Below are 27583 nucleotides of genomic sequence, written 5' to 3'. Positions count from 1 at the left end.
TTTGTCAAAAAAAATGAAATTTGGGAGGCTCAGCTGTGGGTGGTACTGTAGAGAATCAAATTATTTGATACGTGTAAAAATATTTTTAACACTGTAAAGCTAATATTATGTACACGAAAATATCATATTTTTGTTTGTGGATAGTGTTCTGTTCAAGTAAAATTTTGTGGGTTTTTTAAAAGATTTTTTTTAAGTGATCCCTACACCCGATGTGGGGCTCGAACTTACAACCCCGAGATCAAGAATCACATCTACCGACTGAGCCAGCCAAATGCCCCCCAAGTAGAGTTTTTTGGTTAGAATTTTATAATATGCATATTGTCGTACATCCTCTTCTATTATAATGAACAGAAAGGGCTAGCTCCTTTTAATTCTCTTCTGTATCATTTGGTCTGTATAAGGTCATGTAGTTGTTTGGCTCCTTTCGCTGGAGGATCTCGAAGCACTCCATACAAAAATACCGTTTTTTTTCCTGTTGGTGGGAAGTGGAAGTGATGTTATTTAAATTTCCATAACACCATGACTTGGAAGATCTAGGGATCAAACTTGTTATGTACTCAGATATAATCCTTCATTTAAGGATGGGGGAAATGAAAGACTGGGTCTAGTAAGTAGAGATGGTGTGGAATTCTAGAAGCCTTCTCTGACTCAGAGAACTAGTGCTAGTGAGTGATGGTGGTGGTGAGGCATTGTAAGTTGGGTGTTGTACTACTACCTACACTAGTAACTACTAGTAATGACACCGAAAATGATGAGGATATACTTAGAGGAGGAAAATGGGGTACTCAAGTCCTTATTGTCTTCTGTCTGGAGTAATGTTTGAGGATTAGTATATTGCTCAAGAGCATAAGTGTGTCTACTCTTTCTGGGGACTGTGATGTAAATGAATCTGTGTTGAACTACTGTCATTTACAATGTGCTTTTATCAGACTTCTCCTGTAATATAAAAGAACTAGAGGGAGATACAGTTGTGATTAGTATGTGCCAATGAATTGTTCCCTATTTTCATTCTGGAGCCAAATGCTTCTGTGGTCAGTTCTGGAGTTTGTTAGCTCATAGAATGTGTTTCCTTTTCTAGGTTAATAGTTACTAATGTTGCTGCCTGTTTGTTTCCTGCTTTATTTAGGTTTCACGTCCTTAGCAAGCTACTAAGCTTCATGGCACCTATTGACCAAACTACAATGAATGATGATGCCAGGTGAGTAATAGATTAATTATGTGTCTCAAATGGCTCCATGACAGCCTGATATTGACCTGTTCTACAGCCTGTCACCCTCTCCATTTCTTCTTATCAGTTAACCATTTGTCATTGGCATCATAGCAAGGGTCCTTGTCACATCTCTTCACCCCATAATTACTGTAAAACCAAAACAAAATTTCTGTAAATATCAGTGCTGCCTCTGGTGGGTTTTTGTTTGTTTTCGCTATTTTGTTTTTAACTTTAGCCACCTGCCTAGGACATCTGGACTCTTCTCTAGGACAGACAGACGGGTCAAGACAGCACTTGTACTTGCTCTGTGTGTTTGTGGGTTTTGTGTATATGCTCTCTTTTAAAAAAAATTTTTTTTTAAATTTTTTTTTAATGTTTTATTTGTTTTTGAGACAGAGAGAAACAGAGGATGAACGGGGGAGGGTCAGAGAGAGAGGGAGACACAGAATCTGAAGCAGGCTCCAGGCTCTGAGCTGTCAGCACAGAGCTCAACACGGGGCTCGAACTCACGGACCGTGAGATCATGACCTGAGCCGAAGTCGGATGCTTAACCGACTGAGCCACCCAGGCGCCCCTAAAAAAATTTTTTTTAACGTTTCTTTATTTTTGAGAGACAGAGGGAGGGAGACACAGAATCTGAAGCAGGCTCCAGGCTCTGAGCTGTCAGCACAGAGCCTGACACAGGACTCAAACCCATAAGCCGTAAGATCATGACCTGAGCCTAAGTCAGACGCTTAACCGACTGAGCCACCCAGGCGCTCCTGCTCTCCTTTTTTAAAATGGCTTGATACTGCTCTAGAGATGTGTATTAAGTTGTGTTTGTTCAGACTGCCATTGAGGATTTTCTTAGTATTTTTACAAAAGAAGTACGTGCTCATTTTATAAAACTGAAAGAAAATAGAAATATATCCAAGAAATGTATCCTCATAATATAACAATTAATAATTAGCCATTTTTTAGAGAATAATTCCTTCTACATTTATTAGTTGGCATTCTACATTGTAACATGTTTATAATATTGCTTATTTAGCCATATCCCTTCTCTTTCATTTATTTGTCATTCATTATATTAGTATGAACTCCTGCTTTTTTTTTATTCAGTGAATTATAATCTATTACTATCATTTATTTTGTTTTAAAATTGTCCAGCATTAATGAAGCCCTCACAAGCTGGCTTTTGTCCTTTTGAAATATCTCCATTCCTTGAGTACATTCTTACTTTCTAACAGGATATTCTAGGCTCGTCTTATACTTTCCCTGTTCCAACCCTGGAGTCTGTCTTTCTCCAAGGAACCCTGATTCTTTTTTGTGGATTGTGGTATTTAGAAACTAAGATCTGTGTGCTAAGGGTGTTCATTGTCACTGGGTTTCACTGTTGCTAGGTTCTTTCAGCATAGGCAGCTAGGAAATGTGTGTATGTAAGTATGTACACATGCAGGAGGGAGCCACTGTAGCATCTTTGAATATTTCCTTTCAGTCTTTTTTTTTTTTTAATTTTCTTACACATTTCATTTTATTTATTTATTTATTTATTTATTTTAAAGTAATCTCTCTACCCAAATTGGGGCTTGAACTCATGACCCCAAAATCAAGAGTAATATGTTCCGCTGACCGAGCTGGCCAGCTTTCAGTCTTTATGAGTTCCCTTCGAGTATATTCTTATTTTTCTTTAGAATATAACTAAAATTATATTCTGTCGTGAATTTTTCATTTAAATATTTTGTATACTGTGAGCATATTCATGTCACTAAAATGACTATAATATTTTTATGTTCCTTATTTAACCATTCACTAGTTGTTGGACAATTATTTTTAATTATTGCTGTAAATAATGCTGTGGTAGACATTTGTAAACATAAATCTTTACCAAGTGAAATTATTAGTCCTAGGGTAAATACATAATAGTCTGCCAGTTTTATTTCTCAAGGTACATTTGACCTTTTTATTTGAGAGTGTTGTTTGCTACTAAACCACATCAGATTTTCCCTCCTGGCCTGAAAAGTAGTAGATCTGCAAGTTTACGCGAACGCAGTGATTACTTATTTTTTGTTTGCCCTTGTTCAGTATCCTGAAGTACAAAAGAGCTTATGGAAGGTTCTAAATTCATTTCCGGTCAGAACTTTGTGACTTCGCATGCTCACCTGTGCTTTTTGCAAGTGAATGCTTTTGTCTGGCTGGCTGGGGTTTTTTGTTTGTTTGTTTATTTCCGCTTATTTCTAGATCCAGTCTGTTTTTTAAAATTACAGAGTAAATTGAGTGCAACTTAAAATCCCTGTCAAGACAACATGAAAAGTTACAACAAAGGAAAAGAAAACTAGATGTTTAAAACTAAAACAAACCCATTTAAGGAAACATCATTCCCCCAGGCATAAAGTGAAACCCAGTTTAAATATTAGTGCCATCTTTTGAATATAGTACTACTACTAGATCATTTAGAAATCAACTTTTTGTCCTTCTTAGTTGGGATTTTTCTTGAATCACCTAATATCCCAGGGGCACTTCGTTTTCTTAAATCTTACTTATTCACTTAAAATATCTGAGGGTTGCAACCACATGTTAGCCAAAGATTACTTGAAAATGGCTCTTTTATTTAGGATCATGTTAGACTTTGTCTGTAAGAAACTTAAAACCTGCCTGCAGAGGCATAAGCAAGTGAGAGGTTGTTTTTTGGGTTTTTTTGTTTTTGTTTTTTTTTTGACAGAAAAATTGTAGGTGTAGCATGCAATTACTGCCAGTGGTTTTCCCTTCTCAATGATATAAGGGCCAGCATCTCTTGGTCTTTCTGTTATGGTCCCAAGATGGTGGCTACAGTTTCAGCCATCAGACATGTTCAGGGCAGGAAGAAGAGAGGAAAGAAGTGATGTCAGATTTACCTACTTTCTTTTATTAGAAAAGTAAACAACAACAACAACAAAAAAAAAAAAAAAAAAGAAAAGAAAAGAAAGGGAAAAGCTTCCCCAGAATCCCCTCTAAACTTATTCTTATATCTCATTGGATAGAACTGTGCTAAGTTGCTCCGTCGGGTAGAGCAGGCAAGGGAGAAGGGGTTGGGAACATTTGTTGGGTGATAGTCCTTCCGGCGTTCAGTATTGGTGGGGAGAAAATGTTGTCTCTTGTGGACTGATTGCTTATTATCAGCATTGTTCTCCAGCTTGTTGAGCCCACTTAATAAGGAATTTAATAAAAGTCTTGTAGCTGGACAACTGAGCATGTGTTTTTACTGCAGCACACCCCATTCCCTGTGTGCTACCCAGGGATAGGAGGCATTTATCCACATAACTGCTCATGCTCCATAGTCTGAATAAGCCAGGTTGACTATGGGTAGAGTAACTGCGTATTAGCTCTCTCTGCTTCTGGTATGCAAACTCTCAGGGCCAATAGGTGTTGTACTTTATCTTAAGAAAGAGGTAGTCATGGCTTGGCCCATTTTGTTTTTCTTCGAGTAATTCCATAACTGGAGACTATCTGCTACTGCACTGTTTTGTCTCTTACTTTGTACATAACAAAATATACTGAAGGATGGGAAACTTTTATAATTGTTAAAATATCAGTATCAGTGTATACCACTTTTTCTCAAATGAATATTTTGGTTTTGCTAAGTTACAGATACGTCATTCTTGGTGTGCATATATGAATAGAGAATTATTTATGATTTTGAGGTAGAAAAGGGCTTTGTAAGCATGACACCAAGGCCAGAAATTGTAAGGAAAAATATTTATAGATCTGACTGCCTTAAGTCACATCGAAAAAGACTTTGAAACAGAGTGGTAAGTAAATGACAAACTGGCAAGGAAAAGTTCAAAATATGATATTTTTCTTTACTATGTAAAATACTACGTAAAGAGTTTTTAGAAGTGTCTAAGAATATTCCAGTAAAAATAATGGGCAAAGCATGTCAAAAAACAAACTTAGAAATCATTTTTTAAAAATCTCAAAAACGTAAAGACTGTCAATCTCATTAATCAAAGAAATGCAAATTAGGGGCACCTGGGTGGCTTAGTTGGTTAAGTATCCCACTGTTGATCTTGGCTCAGGTCATGATCTCATAGGATCATGAGATCAAGCCCTGGATCGTACTCTGTGCTAACAGTGCAGAGCCTGCTTGGGATTCTCTCTCCCTCTCTCTCTGCCCCTCCCCTGCTTACACTGCCTGCCTGCCTCTCTCTCTCTCTCTCTCTCTCTCTCATAGGATAAATTAAAAAAAAAAAAAACAAATGCAAGTTAAAATGATATTTCATTGTTTTCCTTATAAAATTACAAAACATTAAAAGCTTGGTAACCCTCAGTGTGGATGGTATGGGGAAACACTTTCATATACCGTTGTCGGGAATGTAGTTGGCAAAAATGATTTTGGAGGGCCATTTGGCAATGTGTTTCAGAATTTTAAATGTATACTTACCTGTTGACCCAGAAAAATCTACTTCTAGGAATTGACCTAAGGAAATAGCAAGTCGGCAAATATATTTGCATCAAGAATCTTTACATTGTGTGTCAGCTATACTTCAGTAGAAGAATAAATAGGAAATACAAAACAAAATAAAAATGTTTGTTGCAACATGGTTTATAATGGAGGAAAATAAGAAACTAAATGACCAATAAGCAACTAGTTAAATAAATCACAGTGAAATTATAAAGAGCTTTTAAAGGACAAAGTAGTGCTGTAGGTATTAACATAATGTTCAGTGGAAAAGTAGGCTATAAAATACTATACTAGAATCCGCCTTTTTGACTAAATAGATACATGTGATAGAAAAAAAGTGATACTTTATTTTTTTTTGGGGGGGGGGTACAGAGAGAGACAGAGCATGAATGGGGGAGGGGCAGAGAGAGAGGGAGACACAGAATCTGAAACAGGCTCCAGGCTCTGAGCGGTCAGCACAGAGCCCGACGCAGGGCTCGAACTCACGGACCGCAAGATCGTGACCTGAGCTGAAGTCGGACGCTTAACCGACTGAGCCACCCAGGCGCCCCAAAAAGTGATACTTTAAAAAACCAATTGTGCTGTCATAGATTTCCAGGTTATTTTGTTGACTGGAAAAAGAAACAGTGCTTGTAACACCATCCACTTGTTTTAAAAATAAAGATAAAAACAGGCATATATGTACATATATGTATATAAATGTTACAGTGCTTAGGGAAATGTTTGGCAAGACCATACATCATAATATCTACAGTGTTTACCTCCAGGAAAGGAATGGCATGAGGGAAGGGGTGAGGGAGACTCCCGATGTTTTGTTTTCTGTACTTGTGTTTTGGTCCAGTCCTTTGCCATGAGGATGGACTCATAGAAGTTCCATTACAAAGTAAGAAGCTCTGACGCAGTGTACAGCAGCCGCACCACGTGTTTGTTGCTGGGTGGCAGGGAGGAAAAAACACATTGACTTTTTGGTCTGTGTATTTCCACGGTGTTCGGAATTTTTCTACAATAAGCTTACACTGCTTTTTATCACCAGGAAAAAAAAGGACATTTTCCGTCAGAAAATTATATCGATAATATGGAGAAGAAATGGGAAGGTCTTGATTGTTTCTGTATTAAAGTCTGTGAATGGAAGATCTCTCCCTTATGGTTTCTGCCCTATGGACCATGTGGATAAAACTGGCTTTTTCATCCCTGACTAGTACCCTCCACCCCCTTTTTTAATCATGGTAAAATACACATACATTTTCTAGCCCTTTGATTTCTCATTCCCAGAGGCAGCTCCACCTGTGGTTCCCACCTTAGCCAAGTCTGGGGAGAGAACCCCTTCTCTTTTCTTTGTTTCTTGGTTCCAGTTTATTGTTCCACACATATGCCTGAATTTCCCAATGCTTGGGGGGTTTTTTGGAGGAGAAGCGAGGCAGAATCTGAGTGTTGTTTACCCGTCCTTGGATCCCCAATTTGAGCTAAAATCATCCAGTTTGAGCTAAAAAATAATTTGCACTCGGTCAAATTTGAATTGAAACTGGAATGTAGTTCTCATTAAGAGAGAGAATAGAAGAGATCTTTAACCCCGGCTATTAAAATATCCTTAGTGGAGAAAGAAGTGCTATCTTTAAAAGGATCTTTAAAAAGGCAGTGGCAGGGGCGCCTGGGTGGCTCAGTCGGTTAAGCGTCCGACTTCAGCTCAGGTCACGATCTCGCGGTCCACGAGTTCGAGCCCCGCGTCAGGCTCTGGGCTGATGGCTCAGAGCATGGAGCCTGCTTCTAATTCGGTGTCTCCCTCTCTCTCTGCCCCTCCCCCGTTCATGCTGTGTCTCTCTCTGTCTCAAAAATAAATAAACGTTAAAAAAAAAAAAAAGGGCAGTGGCATCTTCATTATGTGTCTCCTGTGATGTGGTCTATGTAGTGTTGTCTATTTAGTTAATTTCTGCTGATACATATTCTTTTCTCATGCTAGCAGTTTTTACCTTCAAGCAATATGTTTTTTAAAAAAACACCTTTTAAATGCAAAGTAGCCCAGTTTGTGCCCCTGTGTTACCAAATTTTCCTTTGGGGGCATTTTTTCTGGATAAACTTTGGATACTAATTTAATGCCTTTATGTGCTTTTAGGTCTCCTATGTTAGAAAGTCACGCGTAACTCGAGATACTTCATTTGTGCTGGTCCAGTAGATCTTTACAACATTAGGAGGTAGGCAGGTGGTTTCTGTTGCAGGCCTGATGAACATCCCCAGTACTGAGAGAAAACAAAAGAAATCCCACTTTGCCGATGAATTCCATGTTTGCATGCAAGGAAGGAGGTTACTATGAGCCTAACAATGATCACTGACTTTGGCAAGCCCTTGATACGGGGCAGCTCAGCTCTCAGAGCAGCTACTGTTTGCTCTTTGAGTCATCTTTGCTAAGAGGGCAAAGTATCATATGATATTGTAGAGACGACAGGGTTATCCATGGGCTAAGGAGGAGAAAAGGTTTGGTGTCTCTTTGGGAGAGAATCCCTCTAAGTATATTGTTACCACTGAGAACAGGTCAGGGTGCTACTTGCATGATTTACAGGATTGCTGTTCGGCCTCTCTGACGACTAAAGTTATTCTGAGCTTATCAACATTTTAGAAACAGCTTACTTTACATGGTGTGAATCCCCTGGAGTGATGTTAGACCAGAGAGAGTCTGAAGTAAAAATTCAGATGATCTCTTATTATAGTTGCAACAAAATGAAGAATTTGGAGGTTGTGGAAATAATCATCTGGGGTTACTTTGCCTGTGTTTTTGAAAGACCCTCTCAGGCAGACTTTTAAAGAAGCTAATTCTTGTTTTTCTGTTGTGTTGATGTGGGTCAGATAGTAAAATGCTGGTGTAACAGGGAGAAGCAAATTCTGAGGGAGACCTCAGAGACAGGTCCAGAGATGTTCCTCATACTGGCTGCCAGCTCAGACTTGGGAAGGGAGTCCACGTGTGCCACGTTCTCTGTTGCCATGGTGTGCCCCTCCACAGAGCATTCTGGCTGTCAGCATGGGGGGGTGGGGGTCTCTCAGCATCAACTAGCAGCTGGAATGCGCCAAAGAAACTTGGTGTTTGCAGCATTAACTGCTGCTTCAGACAACTGTTCTTATATAAACCCAATTCTTGTACCCTCTGTTACAAGGCTAGGTTATTGCATTTTCTTGAGAAACTTGTTGTTCTTGTTGTTGTTTGAAGCTTTGTTTCTTATTACAAAAATAGTAACACTATTAACACTTTATAGGTTCCCCATCCCTTTGCAAAGAACTTAAGGAAATTCTCAATAGAAACTAAGATTTTCCATGTTAGCCCCCCGTTTTCTCCCCTACAATAAAAAAACACTTTTCCCTACTCCTGTTATGAAGCTTGCTGGCATTACAAAAGAACAAAGAGGGGTGCCTGGGTATCTCAGTCAGTTAAGTGTCCAACTTCAGCTCAGGTCATGATCTCACAGCTGGTGAGTTCAAGCCCCACGTCATGCTCTGTGATGACAGCTCAGAGCCTAGAGTCAGCTTTGGATTCTGTCTCTGCCTCTCTCGCTGCCCCTCCACAACTCATGCCGTATGTATGTGTGTGTGTGTGTGTGTGTGTATACATACATATATATATATATATATATATATATATACACACACACACGCGCGCGCATATATATATATATGTGTATATATATATATATAATAAACATTAAAACAAAATTTTTAAAAAATGAGAGGATCCTTTAATGAAAACTAGGCACCAAATACATTATTGTTTTACATTTGGAGTTCTAGAAAAGAAACGTACAAAGGTAATCCAGCATTGTAAAGTGCTTTGTCAACATCACTGCCACGTTGTTCTTGAGGTGTCTTGGTATAATAGAATTTGTACAGGCAATTTATCTTCCGCTTGCCATTTTTGTGTGTGTGGGTCTGCACCCTAAATATGGGCACATTCTACCACTCTACTGATGATATTCTTCTCCCCCTAATTGGTAACCCAGAGGTTACTTAGACCATTTTTTACTACCCTTTGCCTACTTTACCCCTTTATCTAAGAGAATTTGGCATTGAATCATGGTGATATATTCTGGTGTAGTTTGCTCTGCATTTGAGAGCACATCAGCTAATAACCCCAGAAGTACCCTCCACAGAGCATTTTTCGCTGGTTAAAAACTTGCAAGCAAGAATGGTTAAGATACAGATGCTTTCTCTGAGGCTTCTTATCTCCTAAAAAGACACAGGTTATTCTGACAGGTGAAACAAGTCCGGGCAAATATGCAACATTGATCTAATCAGCAGGAACGAGAGCAATATTTTCACTGGTGCTGCCTTTTACCAGCGTCATTAAAGGCTCCCATTACTCTTTTATTAGAGGCTCCCTCTCTTTCTTATCAGATTACAGAATGAACATAACTCACAGCAGTGATTTGATCTCTTGTTAAAGAGGATTACAGCTTTGCATTAACTCGGATTGACACAGTTTATAATTCGCTTGTTGATACTCAGGCGGGCAGCATCACATGTTTGACCCCCCAGCAGTGCTGAGGGGAAAGGACCCCCATACATCATCATTAAAGATGGCGTCCAGCACAGAGATAGGAGGCCTGGGGCCTTCCTCCTCCAGTAATGTCAGAAAGGACAAAGGAAACATTCTCAAGTTCAAACCTGAGATGTGGGCCACAGAGTTTTAAAACTGGATTGAAAACTGCCATTGTTTTTTTCTGTTTTTCCTGATTTGCTACTGTTCAGTCTTACACAATTCTGGTGAATTTGCATTCTCAAATTGAAGCCTTGGTTCCAAGCAGGATATATAGAGTGATAAAAGCACATCTTCTAGAAAGAGATTGTAGATGCTGAACAGATAAATCTCTCCTCAAAATGGGGTTTCTTGACTATAGTTCTCATTTCGGTTAAATTCCTATCATTTCTTCAGAGGATTGTGAGTCCGTTTTTTCCCCCAAAGGGATCTTTCACATTCTTTAAAGTGAATGTAAATGTTTCTCTTAAGGACTTCCTGTTTTTAAGTTCTGGTGTTTTATTATTACTATCTTTTAAAATATAATATCTTATAATATTGTATTAATCACATCTAAGTATCCTGCAGGGGCTAAATGTTTTCACGTTACTTTTGTATTTCCCTCAATGATCACTGAGCCAGCGTTAGGTTGCTAAGATATCTAGACCATTTCTGTTTCTAAGTGCATTCATCCTTTGCTCTGAGTTATCCACCCTAAGTCTGCAGTGAAATGACACAGAGTAATAACATCATATTCCATTTATTGAGTATTTACTATATACTAGAAATGGTGCTAAGCTGTTCATGTACCTTTTCATTCAGTTCTTAAAAGAAACCACTGAAGTGGTTGACATTATCTGCATTTTATGATAAGAATACTGAGGCATAGAGCAATTAAGTAACTTGCCCAAGTTAAATAGCAAATAAGTAGTGGAGCTGGTATATGCATTTAGGAATGTGAATTCAAACCTGCTGCTGTCTCCAAGACATGAGCAAGCTTTTAGAGATATGTGGGATAATGTGCCAAAGTGAAGCTGCTTCTCCCCATTCTCAATGTGTATACGAGAACCTTTCTGTCAATTAAAAACTTGTTGGGGGGGGTGCATATTTGGATTAAAATAATGTTTTGTTTTCCTTTTTTAAATTTTATAATAGAGATGCTTTTTATATAGGGGAGGTTTGCATAATAAGTCATTCACATTTTAGTATGAATCACAGCATAACATGCCATTATGGTTACACTTTCTTCTGATTACAAAGACCCTAAATCTTGGGGCACCTGGGTGGCTCAGTCATTTGAGCGTCCAACTTTGGCTCAGGTCATGATCTCATAACTTGTGGGTTCGGGCCCCGTGTTGGGCTCTGTGCTGATGGCTCAGCCTGGAGCCTGCTTTGGATTCTGTGCCTCCCTCTCTCTCTGCCTCTCCCCTGCTTGTGCTCTGTCTCTCAAGAATAAATAAACATTAAAAAAAAATTTTTTTTTAAACAAAGACCCTAAACCTTACAATCAGCTTTGAAATCTGATATATTCTATCAGCTTGCTTTTATAGTTCTACACCTGCCGTATTCAGGTCACCTACTTTCTTTATAGACAGTATCTTTTTTTCCCCCTGTAATAAAAGCAATACATGCATATGGGAGAAAATTTGGAAAATACAGTAAGGACAAAGAAAAATTCATGTTATATGCTATTGAGAGTTGAACATTAATGCTTTTATATGTTTTGTTTGTTTGTTTTGTTTTGAAAGAGAGTGTGTGAGAGGTAGAGGAAGGGAGGGAGAGAATGTTAAGGCTCCACACCTAGCACAGAGCCTTATGCGGGGCTCAATCTAACGACCCTGAGATCATGACCTGAGTCGAAATCAAGATACACATGTTTAACCTCCTGAGCCACCCAGAATCCCCTTTATATGTTTTCTTGGAGAATTTTTTTGTGTGTGTATTTTATAAAGATATATGCATATATGTTTGAATCCCTTTTTCTGGTTAACTTTATATTTAAGCATTTTAACACTATTTTTTTAAAGGTATTTGAATAGCTTTATAATATTAAATTATGGAATATTGGACATTTAGATTGTTTCTAATTATTTTTATTTCTTTTTAAGTAATGCTGCAGTGAACATATTTGTACAGAATTCTGTGTTCTGGGGTGTCCCACATCAGGCTCCACACTGAGCGTGGAGCCTGCCTACAGTTCTCTCTCTCTGTTTCTCTCTGCCCACTCCCACGCTTGTATGCTCTCTCTCACTCTCTCTCTAAAAAAAAAATAAAAAAATTTTTTTTTTTAAATCTGTGTTCTAAGTTTTGCTAGAGTCTTTAGAATACATTCTTGGAAGGGTAATTCCTGGATCAAAGGCATAAACCTCCTAATGATCTTGATTAGTTGTACTAATTTGCATGCCCCTGCTCCCTCACCGGTTAAGGTTTGTCATTATACCTTTGCTCATATGGAGGGTTATGTTTCAAAAGTGTTATCTATTATGATGTGCTAAAAGTTATTTACTGCTTTATAAGCTAGTAACAAGTGACACTTGACTGACCTACACTGTGCTAGCCACTGAACTAAGTATCTAATGTTTATTTTCTCATTTAATAGTGAACTTGAAGTGTATGTATATTTATTAATCATTCACAGTTCTGTTTTATACTCTGCTTATTTGCCTTTTGGTTTTTCTTTGCAGTTTGTATGAGTAATATCTATTATGGTTCTATACTGTATTTCATACAGATTTTTTTTTTCTTATCTTGTTTGCCTGTTGATGTTAATGATTTTTATTGGTCACAGATAATTTTTCCTTTTTTTAAAAAAAAGTTTTTTAACGTTTATTCATATTTTGAGAGACAGAGCATGAGTGGGGGAGGGGCAGAGAGGAAGACAGAATCCAAAGAAGGCTCCAGGCTCTGGACTGACAGCACAGAGCCCAACACGGGGCTCAGACTCACAGACCTGATCACGACCTGAGCTGAAGTCAGAGGCTTAACCGACTGAGCCACCCAGATGCCCCAATATAATTTTTCCTTTTTTATGTAATCAAATATATAAAACCTTTTTTCTTTAGAATATTTCCATTGCTTTTATGATTAGCCAGTCAAGCCCTGCTGTATCCAAGGATCAGATATTCACCTGTGTTCTCCTTGGTTTCATCTGATTTTTTTTTTCTTACTTTTAATCTGCTTGGAACTTTAATATTCTGTTCAATGGTCCCTATTTACTGTTTCTGCTTCTTTTTGAGTCCGACCGTTTTTGCTCCTTCCCATGTGGACTGTTGCACCAGCAGGCTCTTAACAGCTCGGTGTCATGTGGTCAGGCCTGTGGATTGTTGCCAGAGTGAACCTTCCCAGAACAGAGGAGCTGCTCTGTTGTTTGTCGTCTACAGAACTCAAGCCGTACTGTTCGGCCCTGCCCCTCATGGTCCTCACCGGTGTCAGCCTGCCCTCCATGTGCTGCCCCCACGGCCCCTCCTTCACCCACTCCTGCTTGCGTCTCTTGACTCTGCTCTCTTAACCGGGGCATCTCCTCACCCCTTCCCACCCTCAGTCCTTTCCTGTTGGAATGAATGTTCATAGTCCTTGACCGACCCCACCAGGGAGGCCTAAGTTCACCTCTCCATCCCACACTGGGCTGGGGGGCTCGCTCTTCCTGGAGTCTCTACTTGTTCCTCTGGAACAGTATTTATCACAGCTCACAAAAGCACTTGATAGGGGTTTTCTTCTCACTAAGAATGCTTACCTGTCGGGTGCCTGGCTGGCTCAGTCGGAGAAGCATAGGACTCTTGATCTCAGGGATGTGGGTTTGAGCCCCATGTTGGGTGTAGAGACTACTTAAATAAACAAACTATTTAAAAATGGAAAAAAAATGAATGTTTAACTTGTAAGTCAAAGTAGTACACGTATATTTACTGTAACCTTGTACTTGGTTTTGTGTCAAGGTTTTATGCTCGTACATTTGGAATAATTTGATTCCAGTTTTATCTTGCCTTAATTATATAACATTTTTGTAGCACAGGTATTATTTGCAAAACCGTTTATTTAAGGTCTCTTCCCAGTTGATGCCAGCCTCTCTCAGCTAGAGGGTTGATGCAGGAGAGTGCCTGTGTGTGTGTTTTGCGGTAACACTCATCCAGTGCCACCCCAAAGAAGGCTTCCCTATGTGGCTCAGTCTCCTTTACAAAGCAAAAATAGTCCTTCTTGTTTATGAGAGTCTTTTTTTTTTTTTTTTAATGTTTGCGTATTTTTGAGAGAGAGAGAGTATGTGAGCAGGGGAGGGGCAGAGAGAGAGGGAGACACAGAATCTGAATGAAGCAGGCTCCAGGCTCTGAGCTGTCAGCACAGAGCCCGACATGGGGCTCAAACTCACGAACCTTGAGATCATGACCTGAGCTGAAGTCAGACGTTCAACCGACTAAGCCACTCGGGCACTTGCTCATGAGAGTCTTGAGAATGAAACGTTCTTTTTAAATTTTTGTTTCTAAGAAGGACTGTTTTAAATGTAATCCATACAGTTATTTAAATAAACAAAATGTGGGGCTCCTGGGTGGGTCAGTTGGTTAAGGATCCAACTCTTGATCTCGGCTCAGGTCATGATCTCGCATTTTGTGAGGTTGAGCCCCACGTTGGGCTCTGCACTTGCCGGTATGGAGCCTGCTTGGGACGCTCTCTCTCCCTCTCTCTGCCTCTTCCCCACTTGCTCTCTCGCTCTCAAAATAAATAAACTTTAAAAAAAATTAAATAATAAACAAAATGCATGTTTTCACATGGGTAAATATTAGGTCATTGTCCCTTTGCCTGCAGCAGAAGCATATCCATTTCTGTCCAAACCTGAAAAGAGTTGGCTGTAGATCTCCTGTCTGAAATGCCTTTAAAGGCTTTCAGCTTATAAGTCTATTTACAGTTTGCTGGTAAGACTATTTTTGCAAACAGTCCTATAAGACAGCTGAGGAAAAGCTTTTGCCCCTTTTACTGAAATCTCTCCAAATCATCTAACTCCTTTAATATACTCTCCCCTGCTCCCTTAGCACTTTGCACTTGTCCATATTACGTGTCGCATTTACCACCAGGCCATGCCCTAATTAGCTGTGGGTTACATCTCCATGCTAAAACACGGCACTGCTTGAGGGCCAGCTCTATATTTTCTTCTTAGCTCTTGGCCATGTTGGGAGATCCTCAGAAATGAAGAGTCCAGCTCTAGGACCTCTCATTCCCAACCCTTTACTTAGAGAGGTTTTGAGGTCATTTTTACGGAGAATGAGCCTCGGGAAAAGATCTTTCAGGAATACTCGTGTATTTCCATCACTTCCAGGAGCACACACATAAATAAACTTTGTATTCTACTGTAGGTTTCCTCCTGCCTATCTTGGCTGTGATATCTACACTAGGTTTGGTTTCTGTGGCCCTCCTATAAATTGTTAGTTACTATGGAAATGTGAAGACTATAGACCAGGATCTGTCATGACCAGCTATAGCTTTAGGTCAGTTTTTTGGACTGCTTTCAGGATTTGTTTGGTTTCAGAAGAAAACAGTTGTGGAATGGATTCTTTTTTTTTTTTTTTATGTTTATTTATTTTTGAGAGAGAGACAAAGTGCGAACAGGGGAGGGGCAGAGAGAGAGAAGGAGACACAGAATCCAAATCAGGCTCCAGGCTCTGAGCCGTCAGCACAGAGCCCGACGTGGGGCTCGAACCCATGAACCATGAGATCACGACCTGAGTCAAAAGTCTGACCAACCCACTGAGCCACCCAGGCACCCCTGGAATGGATTCTGTGTGTGCATTAACAAGGCATAATAGTCCCTGGTTACCTATTGTTATTTTTAGTGTTGGTAGTAAGTGTCAAACTAAAAAAGGATATTTAAATAAAGGGCATTGCCTCATCCTACTTTGAGTTCAAGGTGCTGGGAAGCTCTGCATTTGTAATGGGAAGCTATTACTAACTACCCTGGAAATGAGGTCTTGAATGAGCCATAACCACACCTTGTGTTTTATCCATTGTCTCCCTCTGGGGAGCTGAACACTTTATAAACATTAACTCTTTTACCCTTTGGGCACCTCCACTTAAAAGGTAAATAAGACTGAAGGCTCTTTCTTCTCCAATATAGATGAGGCGGCATCAGCCCAGTGAGGGAAATGACTTGATCAGAGGCAGGGGAGGCGTTCATGGCCTGAGGTGTTTGGAGTCCCAGCAGTGGACCCTGACAGCATGGTGGCCGCTGACACACCCCCAGGAGACGCAGCGCCGCGTGGTTCCCCTCTCTGCTTCTCAGGCGGGTGGGGGTTGGGCCTTTGTCTCACGTGGAATGTGAAATGCTGCAGGGACACGCAATTGTTCTTCAGCGCTTTGTGCTCCTTTATAAGAAAGAAGAAATCGATACGCATTTTCTCCTGCACGCACTTGGCAGCGCACTGCCTCCTCGCCTACCTCTCCGTCCTGCAGGGGAGGCGCAGCCGTGCCTCACAACAGACTCTGCCGGCTTCCACGCACAGAGGGGCACACTACTCTGTTTGCACTTAGCAAGTAGGCTTTTTAAAACCAGCCTTCTAACTGGGATCGGTCGTCAGACTGCTGGCTTCAGTGACTGGTTGGTGAACGAAGCAGGGCGCGATGGTCCTGTTGCAGACATCTGGAGGCCACGGGGTCCTGGTCACTCCTGGGGAAAGTTAGGTGGCAGGTGTCTTGGACAAACCTTTTTTCCGAGGTGCCTGGGTGACTCAGTTGGTTAAGCGTCTGATTTCAGCCGAGGTCATGATCTCACAGTTTGGTTTGTGAGTTCGAGCCCCGCATCAGGCTCTGTGCTGACAGCTCAGAGCCTGGAGCCTCCTTTGGATTCTGTGTCTCCCATTCTCTCTCTCTCTGCCCCTACCTGCTTGCGCACACACTCTCTCTCACTCATAAATAAATAAACAATAAAAACGCCTTTTTCCAAATTTCTGATTTACATAAAAGAGGAAGAAATACTTTGAAGGATACTATTAAGAGCCAAAATAGACTGATAGATGGAGGGCATCAATTTGTATTCTATCAATTAATATAAGTAAACTGCCCAAGCCAGAGCTCTGTCTCAGGGCATATTTTATTTTTGAATCAGAAAATGTGGTATTGGGGTGCCTGGGTGATCCAGTCGGTTAAGCTCCCAACTCTTGATTTCATCTCAGGTTGTGATGGAGCCCCACATCGAGCTCTGTGCTGACAGCACAGAGCCTGCTTGGGATTCTCATTTTCTCTCTCTCTCTCTCTCTCTCTCTCTCCCCCTTCCCCTCCCCCTCCCCCTCTCCCTCTCCCTCTCCCTCTCCCTCTCCCTCTCCCTCTCTCCCTCTCTCCCCTTCCCCTCCCCCTCTCCCCCCCACTTGTGTGCTGTCTCTCAAAATAAGCATTTTTTTTTAAAGAAAATATTTATTAAAAAAAAGAAAGAAAATGTGGTATCATTACCTGTAATTTTGTAGCTTCCTGCCATTAAGCAGTTAAGTGTGGGCCTTGAATGATAGAGAATTTGCTGCCCTTATTAACAAATGGCAGTTTAGGTGACAGCAAGCCTAGCCTGCGCGCCAGGGCATGCAATGCCTGTCTAGGTGAGGGTGCCGGAGCCACAGCCGTGGGTGTCCTGCCCACCGGAGATTGTTAGTGCTGAGAGCGTGGATGAGATTGCCAGGGGAGAGTGGGAGAGGGAAGAGAGGAGAGCCAAGAATAGAAGCGAGGAAAAGGTCTACACCTCTGGCCAGGAGGAAGATGAAAAGACAAAGAGGGAGGAGGAGCAGGGGAGAGCACAAGATCCTTGCACCCCAGGGAGGAGAGTGTCAGGACTTGGCCCCAGGGCCCAGAGTACCTCACACCACCAGGTGCCTGGTGTTTGTGTGCTCGGTGCTCACTGCTTTTGTTTGGAATGGTGCTGGTTTTTTTAGTCAAATGCGTCCTCCAGCTGATTACCAGAAGCAATAGAATGCCTTTCTGAAACTCTGTGGGTTGCCAGTAAATACCTTCACTAATTTCCATGTGTTTTGACCCCCAAAAGTAGGAGTTAAACTGGAGCTGAGAGATGCGGCACACGCTGCCCCCCAGGCCCCGGGTCGCTGGGCAGCAGCCTTGATAGGGACACAAATGTAACTCGCGTGTCAGTCTCCTCTTCAGTGCGGTTGGAGGAAGTGATTCACGTCTAAGCAGTGAAGCATCCCCTGGCTTTTAACAGGAGCTGTTAGAGGGGCTGCTGTTTGAACAAGGAGCTTCATCTTCCTGAAGCCAGCAGTCACAAAACCGTAAACACAACACCGGCCAACTCTATTGCCGGGATCGTGGTGGCTTGACGTTAATATTAAACATCTCCAGCAAGGCAGAGAGCTCTGCGGCCCAGCTACAGAATAAAAATAAATAAAAATAAAGAGAAAACCCTGCTAAAAGCGGTGAGATGATTTGTCGTCTTTCCTTAGCGAGGCCATTTGTCTTCTCTCGCATCAAATCTGTTATAAAACAGTCAAACTGTGAAAGTGGAAATCATCCCAGGAATATGGAATATTAATGCACAGGAAAGGAGGCAACATCCCTTTTGTCTAGAGTGCCACTGTCCCCACCCCCCCCCATCTCCACCACCCTTATTTTTTGCCAGTCCACCAAGGTAAATTATTTTTCTTTAAAAGAATTTGAAAGACTCAAAGCTAGCGGTAGGAATGACAGAAGTTTCAAGTATTTTTCTTCCTTTGTTCGAGTGGAGTGAGTGTAGCCGACTTGGGAACCAGAACAGAGCACAAGTGAGGAACCCGGGACAGATTCCACCCCTCGTTTGTCTCGCCTCCCTGGCCCTCTGCCCTCGCCTTCCTTTCCCCAGCCTTTCAGTTCCTTTGTTTGGGCCCTCAACCTGCTTCCTTGAACATTTATAAATCTCGAGTCTGTCTGATCTTTAGGAGACAGGCCAGAGGCCACATGTCACCATCTGTAATTTAAAGCTGCAGGGCTAAAAGCATTTGCAGAGGTTTGAAGGACCTAGTTCTGACCTGACCAAAAGAGCGAATTGGAACAGACCTTCTAGAGTCTCCTTCAAGCCCAGGGAGGATGGTGATGAGAGCAGACACACTAGGTAATTTATGGGCGCAGTTTGCCGCGAGCCACACCACTGGCCGAGTCCTTAGAACCACGTCGTGTACTGCCACCTCGTGGCGGATTTGGGCGGCTGCGGTTCAGCCCGCGGCTGCTTAGAGACTTGCCTGGTCTCCAGATTTAGGTAATTAGTGATGGATGTGGGTCTCCTTGGAGTCCTCTCTGGTACTTTGCTAACTTGATCCTCTTAAGAAATAAGTCCTAGGTAAGAGAAGGCTGCTTTCTTTTCTTTTAACCTCATTTCATTTCGTGTGTGTGTGTGTGTGTGTGTGTGTGTGTGTGTTGGGTTTTGGTATGGAATTGTGATGAGATTTCAGGAAAGGAGCCTGTGAACCACTTTTTGTTGCTGGGGGATGTTGGGAGGAGAGTAGGGGAGAGAGTTAAGGGCTGACCTTTGGGCTATATTCAGGATCCAAATTTTCTGTCGTGATTTCTGTCTGTTGTCCTGACTGACACTGCCTCCTTATAAGGGCTGCGTGTGTGTCTTCACTTGGATTGCGTCCCTAACAGTCCAGTCTCAGAGACCAGTTCCAGCATGTGTCTGCCTCGGATGCCATTCCTGTGACATGCTGGGGTTCACCCTCTGCCCCAGCCCCCAAGGAGCACAGGGCAATTGCTTGCCGTTTGGATCAATATATTTCCCCTGTTAGGCCACAGAAACATTTCTCAAGCGACTTCCTCTCACTCGTAAAGTCACTGATATGGATGAAATGGATTTGGGTCAGAAGAAGCAGAAGGAAAAAGATTAAAGGAAGGTACTATTTTGTGTCTTACGTTTTGGGGAGCAGATCACAAAGCATTCAGAGGGGCAGGAGGACCGCTTTGCTTGGTGTCATTGGTCTGGGTCAAGGAATAATTGGCAAGATATCTTGTTCAGTTGATATTTGGAAGAGAGTGGAAGCTCCATGAAGGCAGGGGAGGTGTGAGAACAGAGGAGGGAATAGAGTCACCTGTTCTGCCCACTTTGGATTAACTAGGCTGCACCAGGCGCGTCAGGATTAGCTCAGAGGATCTGAGGACCTTACTGTCGAGAGAACTCCAGGTTTCACCACAGCAGGAATGAACTGTTTCTTTTCACCCAGCAAAGAACAGATTTAGTTAGGAGAAGCCGTCAAATAATTGAAATGCTGCCGAAGGGAAGGGCAGTCAGCTTTGTTTTCTCTCTTGGCTCCGGAGGGCCAGGGGCCCATGGGTGGCAGTCACAGAATGGCAGAGTTGGGTTCAGTGTGAGGAAGAATGTTCACACGTCTCTCCCAGTGGAGCAGGTCCGTCTAACTAGACACATTTACTGGGTCCATTCGCCTTCCCAACTCAGCTTCCGCTGTCGTCATTCACAGCCTCGTCATTCCCTACAAAGTCTAATGAAGCTCACATAGGCATCCAGATAGGTGTGAGGCGCATATCATACATTTGTGTTGTGTTTTGAGGCAGGGACCTCCTCTAACCATGTTCATGAGCTTCCACAGCACGAGTAAGTACATTGTTTTCAGAACACAAACGTGAAAAAAGGCAGGCTTCAGTAACATCGCCAATGATTTTCCCTGCTGGCCAGTGTGAATTTCTGTTCTGGCTGTTCCTACACTGACCCCTAAGGATTTGGATTTGATCAGGATTCTGCTGGTTGGAACCCTTAGTCTCTCTTTCCCTTTGTGTGTTTCATCATGTTTTTATTCTTAAATGGCTACCTAAGGGCTTGAGTGAAGTGGCAGCAAATGCTAGACCACTTTTGTGTGCAGCACAAGGTCCTCAGGGTGCAGAGAGAGGGAGAGGCTAGAAAGGAGGAGGGGCCAGGACGCATTCTGGGTTGCGTCTTGTGTATTTAGGAAGACACTACTGCCCCCCGCCCCAGCCACAAAGCAACAAATGAACAATTTCAAATTAATCAAGGGCAAATTATGTGTATAATGTTAATCAGGAAAGCAGCGATACTGTCTCCGCTGGCACATTTGGAAGCCTGGCTTCCAGCTCCTGCCTGTAATACTTGCTCGGGGAACACGATGTACTTTGGGGACTGTGCAGGCTCCTTCAGGGAGCAGTGGCATTGCTGCTTTCTCAGTGCCTGCCTCTGGCCACGGGGACAGAGGGGGTTCTTGACAGCTTTGGGGTTTCCGGGCCACAGGAGGAGGAGTGCGGTGTTCTGGAGCACAGCCAGTACAATTGTTTCCGTATCCCAGTGCTGCAAGCTACTGACCTAGCAAATTGAAAGCCCCACACAGATCGTGTGCAGGTTTAACGTGTCTCTTCGTGCCGACTGCCCGAACAACAGCATGAAAGGCTCCGGTTTTTGTTGCGGTGGGAGGTGCACACAAGGAACCGAGGGGAGCACACTGAGGTGCACACACTTGGGGCTGCAGTCTTCTGTACGCACGCTGCCCCCCACTTCAGCTCGGGCCGCCGCAAGGCTTGCCCACCACCCGAGTGACCGTGCTGCACGGATCGCTCAGCTGTGGTACTTTGAGTGTCTTCAGGAGAATCCTGTAATAAATAAACCGAATCCTAATACACACACACACACACACACACACATTGTCTTTATGGAAAATGGCTGCTAATCCATGATCATTTTTTTTCCAGAAACAGGTTTTATGATAATATAGTAAAAATATTAAATTAGAAAATGCCTCACTAAGGGTTATAAAACCTTACTACACTAGAGATAGGTAATTATCCCCTCTACAGCCTAAATGACAGTTTAAAAGAAATAAAAATGTTAGTGCTCATTACTTGCTTTTGTAGGTTGCAATAAAGGGTAAGTTAAATTTTAATTCAAGGAAGAGCCCCTGCTATCGACCTTCTACCTTAGGTCCAAGTCTTGTTAATTACTCCGTGGGTTATTCTCCTGCATGACACGAACATTAATACATTTTCCACAGTGGACGTTCCCACTGGCCACTGAGGCTGGGAGTGTGGGGGGAAGGGAACAAAGAGGGGAAGGCGGTGCAGCTCAGTGATTCAAATCTTGATTCTTGAAGTGATAGGGAGCAGGAATTACGTGGTTTTTTTTTTTTTTTTAAACCAAGTTCATTATGCATAGCCTTAAGGGGACCTCAAGTATTAAACTATACACTTACCCTAGAGAATCAGATGGAGACAAGGTTAACCTGAAGGATTGATAGTTTAGCTTCTCTGCATGGCTAAATCCTGGTTAGGAAAGATGCTGCAGGGAAAAATGTTCCATGCAGCAGAAGGCAGTCTGACCCTCTGTCCCATGGTGCCTTTTTATTACCTAGTTTTATTTTTAGTTTTGTTTTCCTTGGGATGGGGAAAGGGGATGTGGACATGTTCCTTTTCAGATGCTTTTATCTTCCCCCCAGCACTGGCACCACATCACACGCCTGTCTGGGTTTGGGGGAAGTACGCAGCGCTTCCCCGCCCCTGAGTCTTCACACTGGGGTGCGCAGAGACTCCCCAAGGGGAAAGTAGACGCGCATTTTTTGGGAATCGATTTCCAGATGTGTGCTCTTTCCCGAAATGGGGCTGCTTGGGAGTGCACCTGAGCAGGGGCTGTGGGTCTCCCTCACCTGACACACAGCCTGCCCGAGCCCCTCCTCTCTGAGGAGGAGGCTTTCTGCCCACTCCAGGCCCCCTAGCAAGAGCACGGCTCCGTACTGGTGTGGGATGGAGAACAGAGGCCACTAGGCCTGGGTAACCAGTCCCTGTGGGTCAGATGGTCCCAGATCTTTATTTTCAACAAAATTGCAAGAGAACCTAATTGAGCTGTCAGCTCGCAGATCATTAAAACCAGTTTTTGGTGGTAGATCACTATGTGATTTGGGGGGGGGGAGCATGTAATTCAGAAGAAATTGAAAGAATTGGGTGACCTTGCTGTAACGAAACTCTCTGATGCCCATCTACTTGTTCACGTGACTTTTCTCCTTACTTGTGTCTGCAAAAACCAACAAGCAGGGATAGACTGGATGCTGAGCACTCTTTCATTCTGGCACTAAATGCTGTTCACCACGGGTACATGAAAAGCCTCATCCATATCATGACGGCATGCAGTTCCAGTAACATTTTACGTATTTACGTGTATTAAATGTTCACCAAAATTACGTTTTATTATACCATGGTATATGTCGATTTTATCATAATAATTATGTAATAATAACACAATCCAGAAGTACTTTTTAATTACCTAGAGCCTTATGGTGTCAAGAAATTAAAACATTTTCATTTCAGGGGCCACCCGGGTGGCTCAGTCGGACTTCGGCTCAGGTCATGATCTCACGGTTCGTGCTTTCGAGACCTGTGTCAGGTTCTGTGCTGACAGCTCGGAGCCTGGAACCTGCTTCGGGTTCTGTGTCTCCCTCTCTCTCTCTCTCTGCCCCTCCCCTGCTTGTGCTCGGTCTCTCGCTGTCTCTCAAAAAATGGATAAACATTAAAAAAAATTTTTTTAATACTTTCATTTCAACTTCTGAAATTTCAAAATGTGTTTCAATTTACATACTTGTTTTTTGTGGCCAAGAAGTATTAATAGGGTGATCAATAAAAGACTTTCAAGCATAAAACAATTAGGACAAAAATCTGTAGGGAAGAATCAAATGGAAATACGAGTTTAAAAAGGAGAGGATGCTGTAAAATTTCCAAATTGAAGAGTATGTTTATGTGTTATTTAAATGAATGATGATGACTATCGAGTCAGTATGGCATATAGATTCCATTGGGTGCATTACAAAAAAAAAATGTAAGAGTTTTATTTCAAAAGTTAGTATTCACAATGTTCTGGTAATTATATCCTCTGTAACTATTAAATTTATTGAGAAAAATTTTGTGTCAGCTTACAAAATGTTTGAGGGGGCTGCGTGGTTTTGTGAAACTCTGGGGCTCAGAGCGGCCACAGTGTCCAGCCTGGCATGTCCTGCCGCACAGAGCCTCTGCGGGAAAGACGCACTGGGGCCACGCTGAGCAGAGCAGTTGGAGCCTGGGGGCTTCTTCCCGGTGGTGCCACGGTGCTGGGGCTGAGAAACAGAGGGCCGGGCAGAGAAGGGAACAGGAAAGTCCGTTCGAGGCCGTCACCGTATTCTTGGTAAGCGACTGGAATGGCTAGTGGAGGCCTCGAGGGGCGGGGGAGTCTGAGATGCTTTGAGGGTAGAGACGATCCCTGATTGGTGGCAGGTGATGAGGAAAGCGCGGAGCTGCAATTACTAGGAGGTTTTAGATTGGAATAATCCCTTACTCCTAGTCTCTCTCAAACTATTTTGAGATCCCAGACCCCTCAGCTTTCCAAGTTGCTTTGCCACTAACAGCTGCATATGTTTGTCAGCTTTGTCCACTTGAGTGTGAAATGATGTTCTATCAAAACATGGGTTTCTGCATTTCACTCTCTGCTCCCGACATGTGAACCCTGCTGCGGCCAGTAACTGCTGCCTTGGCCCAGGCACTTCCCTGCGATTGCAGCGCCGAGTGAAAGCATTTGCTGGGCGGTAATGATGGGGTCTGGGGCAGGCGAGCAGGGAGCAGGGAGAGGTGGGAAAGGGTGTGATTGCCAAGGCCTGAATAGCAATCCCTCTCGCCAGCCAGTGCAGCCTTAAAGCCATACTAATCCTTTCTGTCGTGGCCGCTCCCCCCCCCCCCCCACCTTAATGCCGTTGAATTTTTTGCGTTGAAATGGCGAGAGAGGCTTGTGCTTATTGGCAAATAGGCCATGGTGCGATACGAGGAAGCATCTTTCATGTGATGGAGCTGGTGATTCAGAAGCCACTGCCTTTGGAAGCGAGGCTGCCTGCCTCTTGTTTGCATCTGGTCAGAAGCGCCCTCCAGCCTTGTGCTCTCCGGCTGGCCAGGCCAAGCAGGCAGGTGTACAAAGCACAGGAACAAAAGAAACAATGGAGCCCCTGGTCAATCTGAGGCCTTTGTAGGCCTCAGAGCTGGCTGGTGGTTCAGGGTGAGGGGGAGATTCCTGTGATAATACTAAAGACCCACGGTTTCCTAAGCCACACACCTCTGCCCACACTATGGTCCCCAGTATGATGGGGTTTGGCTACATTCTGGGCCACTGGACTTTCTTCTTTAGGATCTTTCCTTTTTTTAAATTTTTTTTTTTCAACGTTTATTTATTTTTGGGACAGAGAGAGACAGAGCATGAACGGGGGAGGGGCAGAGAGAGAGGGAGACACAGAATCGGAAACAGGCTCCAGGCTCTGAGCCATCAGCCCAGAGCCCGACGCGGGGCTCGAACCCACGGACCGCGAGATCGTGACCTGGCTGAAGTCAGACGCTTAACCGACTGCGCCACCCAGGCGCCCCGGATCTTTCCTTTTTTTAAAAAAAAGTTTTAATATGCTATTTTTATTGCTGGGTTTTCTAACGATCGTACCTCTGTTCCCGCCCACAACCACAGCCACAGCAAGATGACTTCAAAAACAGACTCCTAAGTTTTTGTGTTGAAGTCTTACTGAACCCGCACAGCTGTTTGAGGGGTGGTGGTTTGGTGTTTCGTTTTGTTTTGAAAAGCAGATTTGCTGAAGATGGCTCTCCGATTATGAGGCCACTTGTAAAAGCCTGTTTTCTTAGCCACGACAGCTGGCTGTCTTTTTATGGTTCGATCTCGAGAGTGTGAAACAGCAGGCACAGCTTTCTTCTGGGGTCGTTCCCTCACTGATACAGGACCTCAGCCCTGTGTGCCTGCTGTCCCTCCGTGAGCATTAGTGGCCGGGCCGTCACACGGAGTACAGCCGTGGGTCACCTGCCTTAGGCGGGCCGCGTTTCCTCCCTCCGTGGCTCTCCACCCTCCTCAGATCCCGCAGGGAGAACCTGCTCTCTGTCCACAGGGGAAGTGTCCTGGACCTCCTGTGACAATGGCAGGAGGGACCCCACCCCAAACCCACCCCTTTTTAGATTGCCAGGCCTTGACACGTAGCTTTGGCCAAGTGGCTGGATGTGTGTTGCATTTGATAACAGAAACAGAGGTCGGCAGTGATACTTTATTTTCAAGGACCCAAGACCCTGGCATACTATCATTTTCTAAATTTCGAAACCCAGCTCTAGAAATAAATTAGCCAATCGAATTATTTATTAGATTGAAAATAGATAAAAGGGGCCAGGGGAGTGGGGAAGAGCCTTGCTTCTATCACCAAACAGCTGCACATGTGGTAGTAATTGGAATCTTGTTGCTGGGTCATTTTCATTGTTTTTCAAGTACTTCCAAGTCCAAGAAAATGTATGAAAACTAAATCATATCCCCCTACATCCCATGTCTGATTGAATCCTCCTCGTCGTGCGGCGGTCTCATACATCCTATTAAAATATTCAATCTTGTTTTCTTACTTGAAGAGCCTGTCTGTAAAGGGCAAACTTATAGAAAACTCATTCCCTGGAGACAGGTATCTAGCCACACCGGACTATTTACATATTTTACTATTTGATCGGCGCTTCTAGGTTCTTCCTTCCTTTGTATTTGTGAGTAAGGGCTGTGGGATGCATTTTTAATTACACTGCTGTGTTTGCAATTGAAGAAACCGATTGGGGCATTTCCCAGCTTCTTAGTTCTTGTTTAACCTTGCAAAGTTAACCAGTTTGTTTTGTTTGTCTTCCAGGACAGAGTTGTATCGATCTCTTTTTGGGCAGCTCCGCCCTCCTGACGAAGGCCAGAGGGACTGACAGCGCCCATCGCTGTCGCTGAGGACCTGAGGCAGGGCCTCTGAACACCACGGCGCCTTAGCCAGGTCGGCTCCTCATGGAGCCCCGAGTGGAGGAAGCCATCGGCCAGCAGGGTCGAGCACATTGGGAAGGCCCAGGAAGGGGTGCGTGCAGAGCACATGCCTGCTAAGTCCCGGGAAGCCTGGAACCAAATGTCCCATGTCTTCCCTGCCCCAGTCTGCCAAGGACCGGTGCCCCACGCCCTTTCACCATCACAAATAAAGAGTATTGTCACTGCCGCGCTGCCACATGTGATTTCTTAAGCAGCAGAGTAAGTCTGACTGAGGGCTCTAGAGTGGTGATGGTGTTTGTTGGGAGGGTTTTCACTTTTTTTTCTAGTCAGCCTCCTCTCGCAATACAAAACCTCACAGGAGCAGTAATTCTGGGCTGAAATGCTGCTTTCGGGGTGGATAACATTTGGTGATTGATCATGGCTCTGAGGAGCAAGGAATCCCCAAAAACCTATGAACTATGCCCACGAGACTTTGTAACATGGAGGTATTTGCTTCTTTGTTGCAAATACAAATCCCTGCCTTCTTTTTTAGTTTTACCCATAAAGATTCTTCCAGAGCCCTTTTCCATTCTCTCCATTCCTAAGTCACTTTATTGAGATCAGCTCTGGTGTAAATCTAGCAGGAGGAAATGATTCACTTGTTTTTCATCCAGAGGTCAAAAGCTGGAAATTAAATCCCCATAAGGGGGATTTATTGGCATGCTGTGGTCAATATGCAATGAAGAT

The 27583-nt window shown here is 43.2% G+C and overlaps 1 protein-coding gene across 1 annotated transcript in view; it reads left to right on the top strand.

Moving 5' to 3' along the window:
• The window catches only part of AATF (apoptosis antagonizing transcription factor), a 105184-nt gene extending 78102 nt beyond the window's left edge, over positions 1-27082 (top strand). The window contains exons 11-12 of the mRNA XM_086686733.1: positions 1127-1198; positions 26742-27082. Coding sequence (XP_086542859.1) covers positions 1127-1198; positions 26742-26805 — 136 coding nt within the window. The 3' untranslated portion in view covers positions 26806-27082. The remainder of the gene's footprint in view (positions 1-1126; positions 1199-26741) is intronic.
• Positions 27083-27583: the final 501 nt, after the last annotated feature.

The sequence above is a fragment of the Puma concolor genome, chromosome E1 (assembly GCF_028749965.1).
Source record: "Puma concolor isolate L17-30 chromosome E1, mPumCon1.1.hap2, whole genome shotgun sequence".
Classification (NCBI taxonomy): Eukaryota; Metazoa; Chordata; class Mammalia; order Carnivora; family Felidae; genus Puma; species Puma concolor.
Note: the sequence above shows the minus strand (reverse complement) of the source record. Positions and strands in the feature narration are given on the sequence as shown.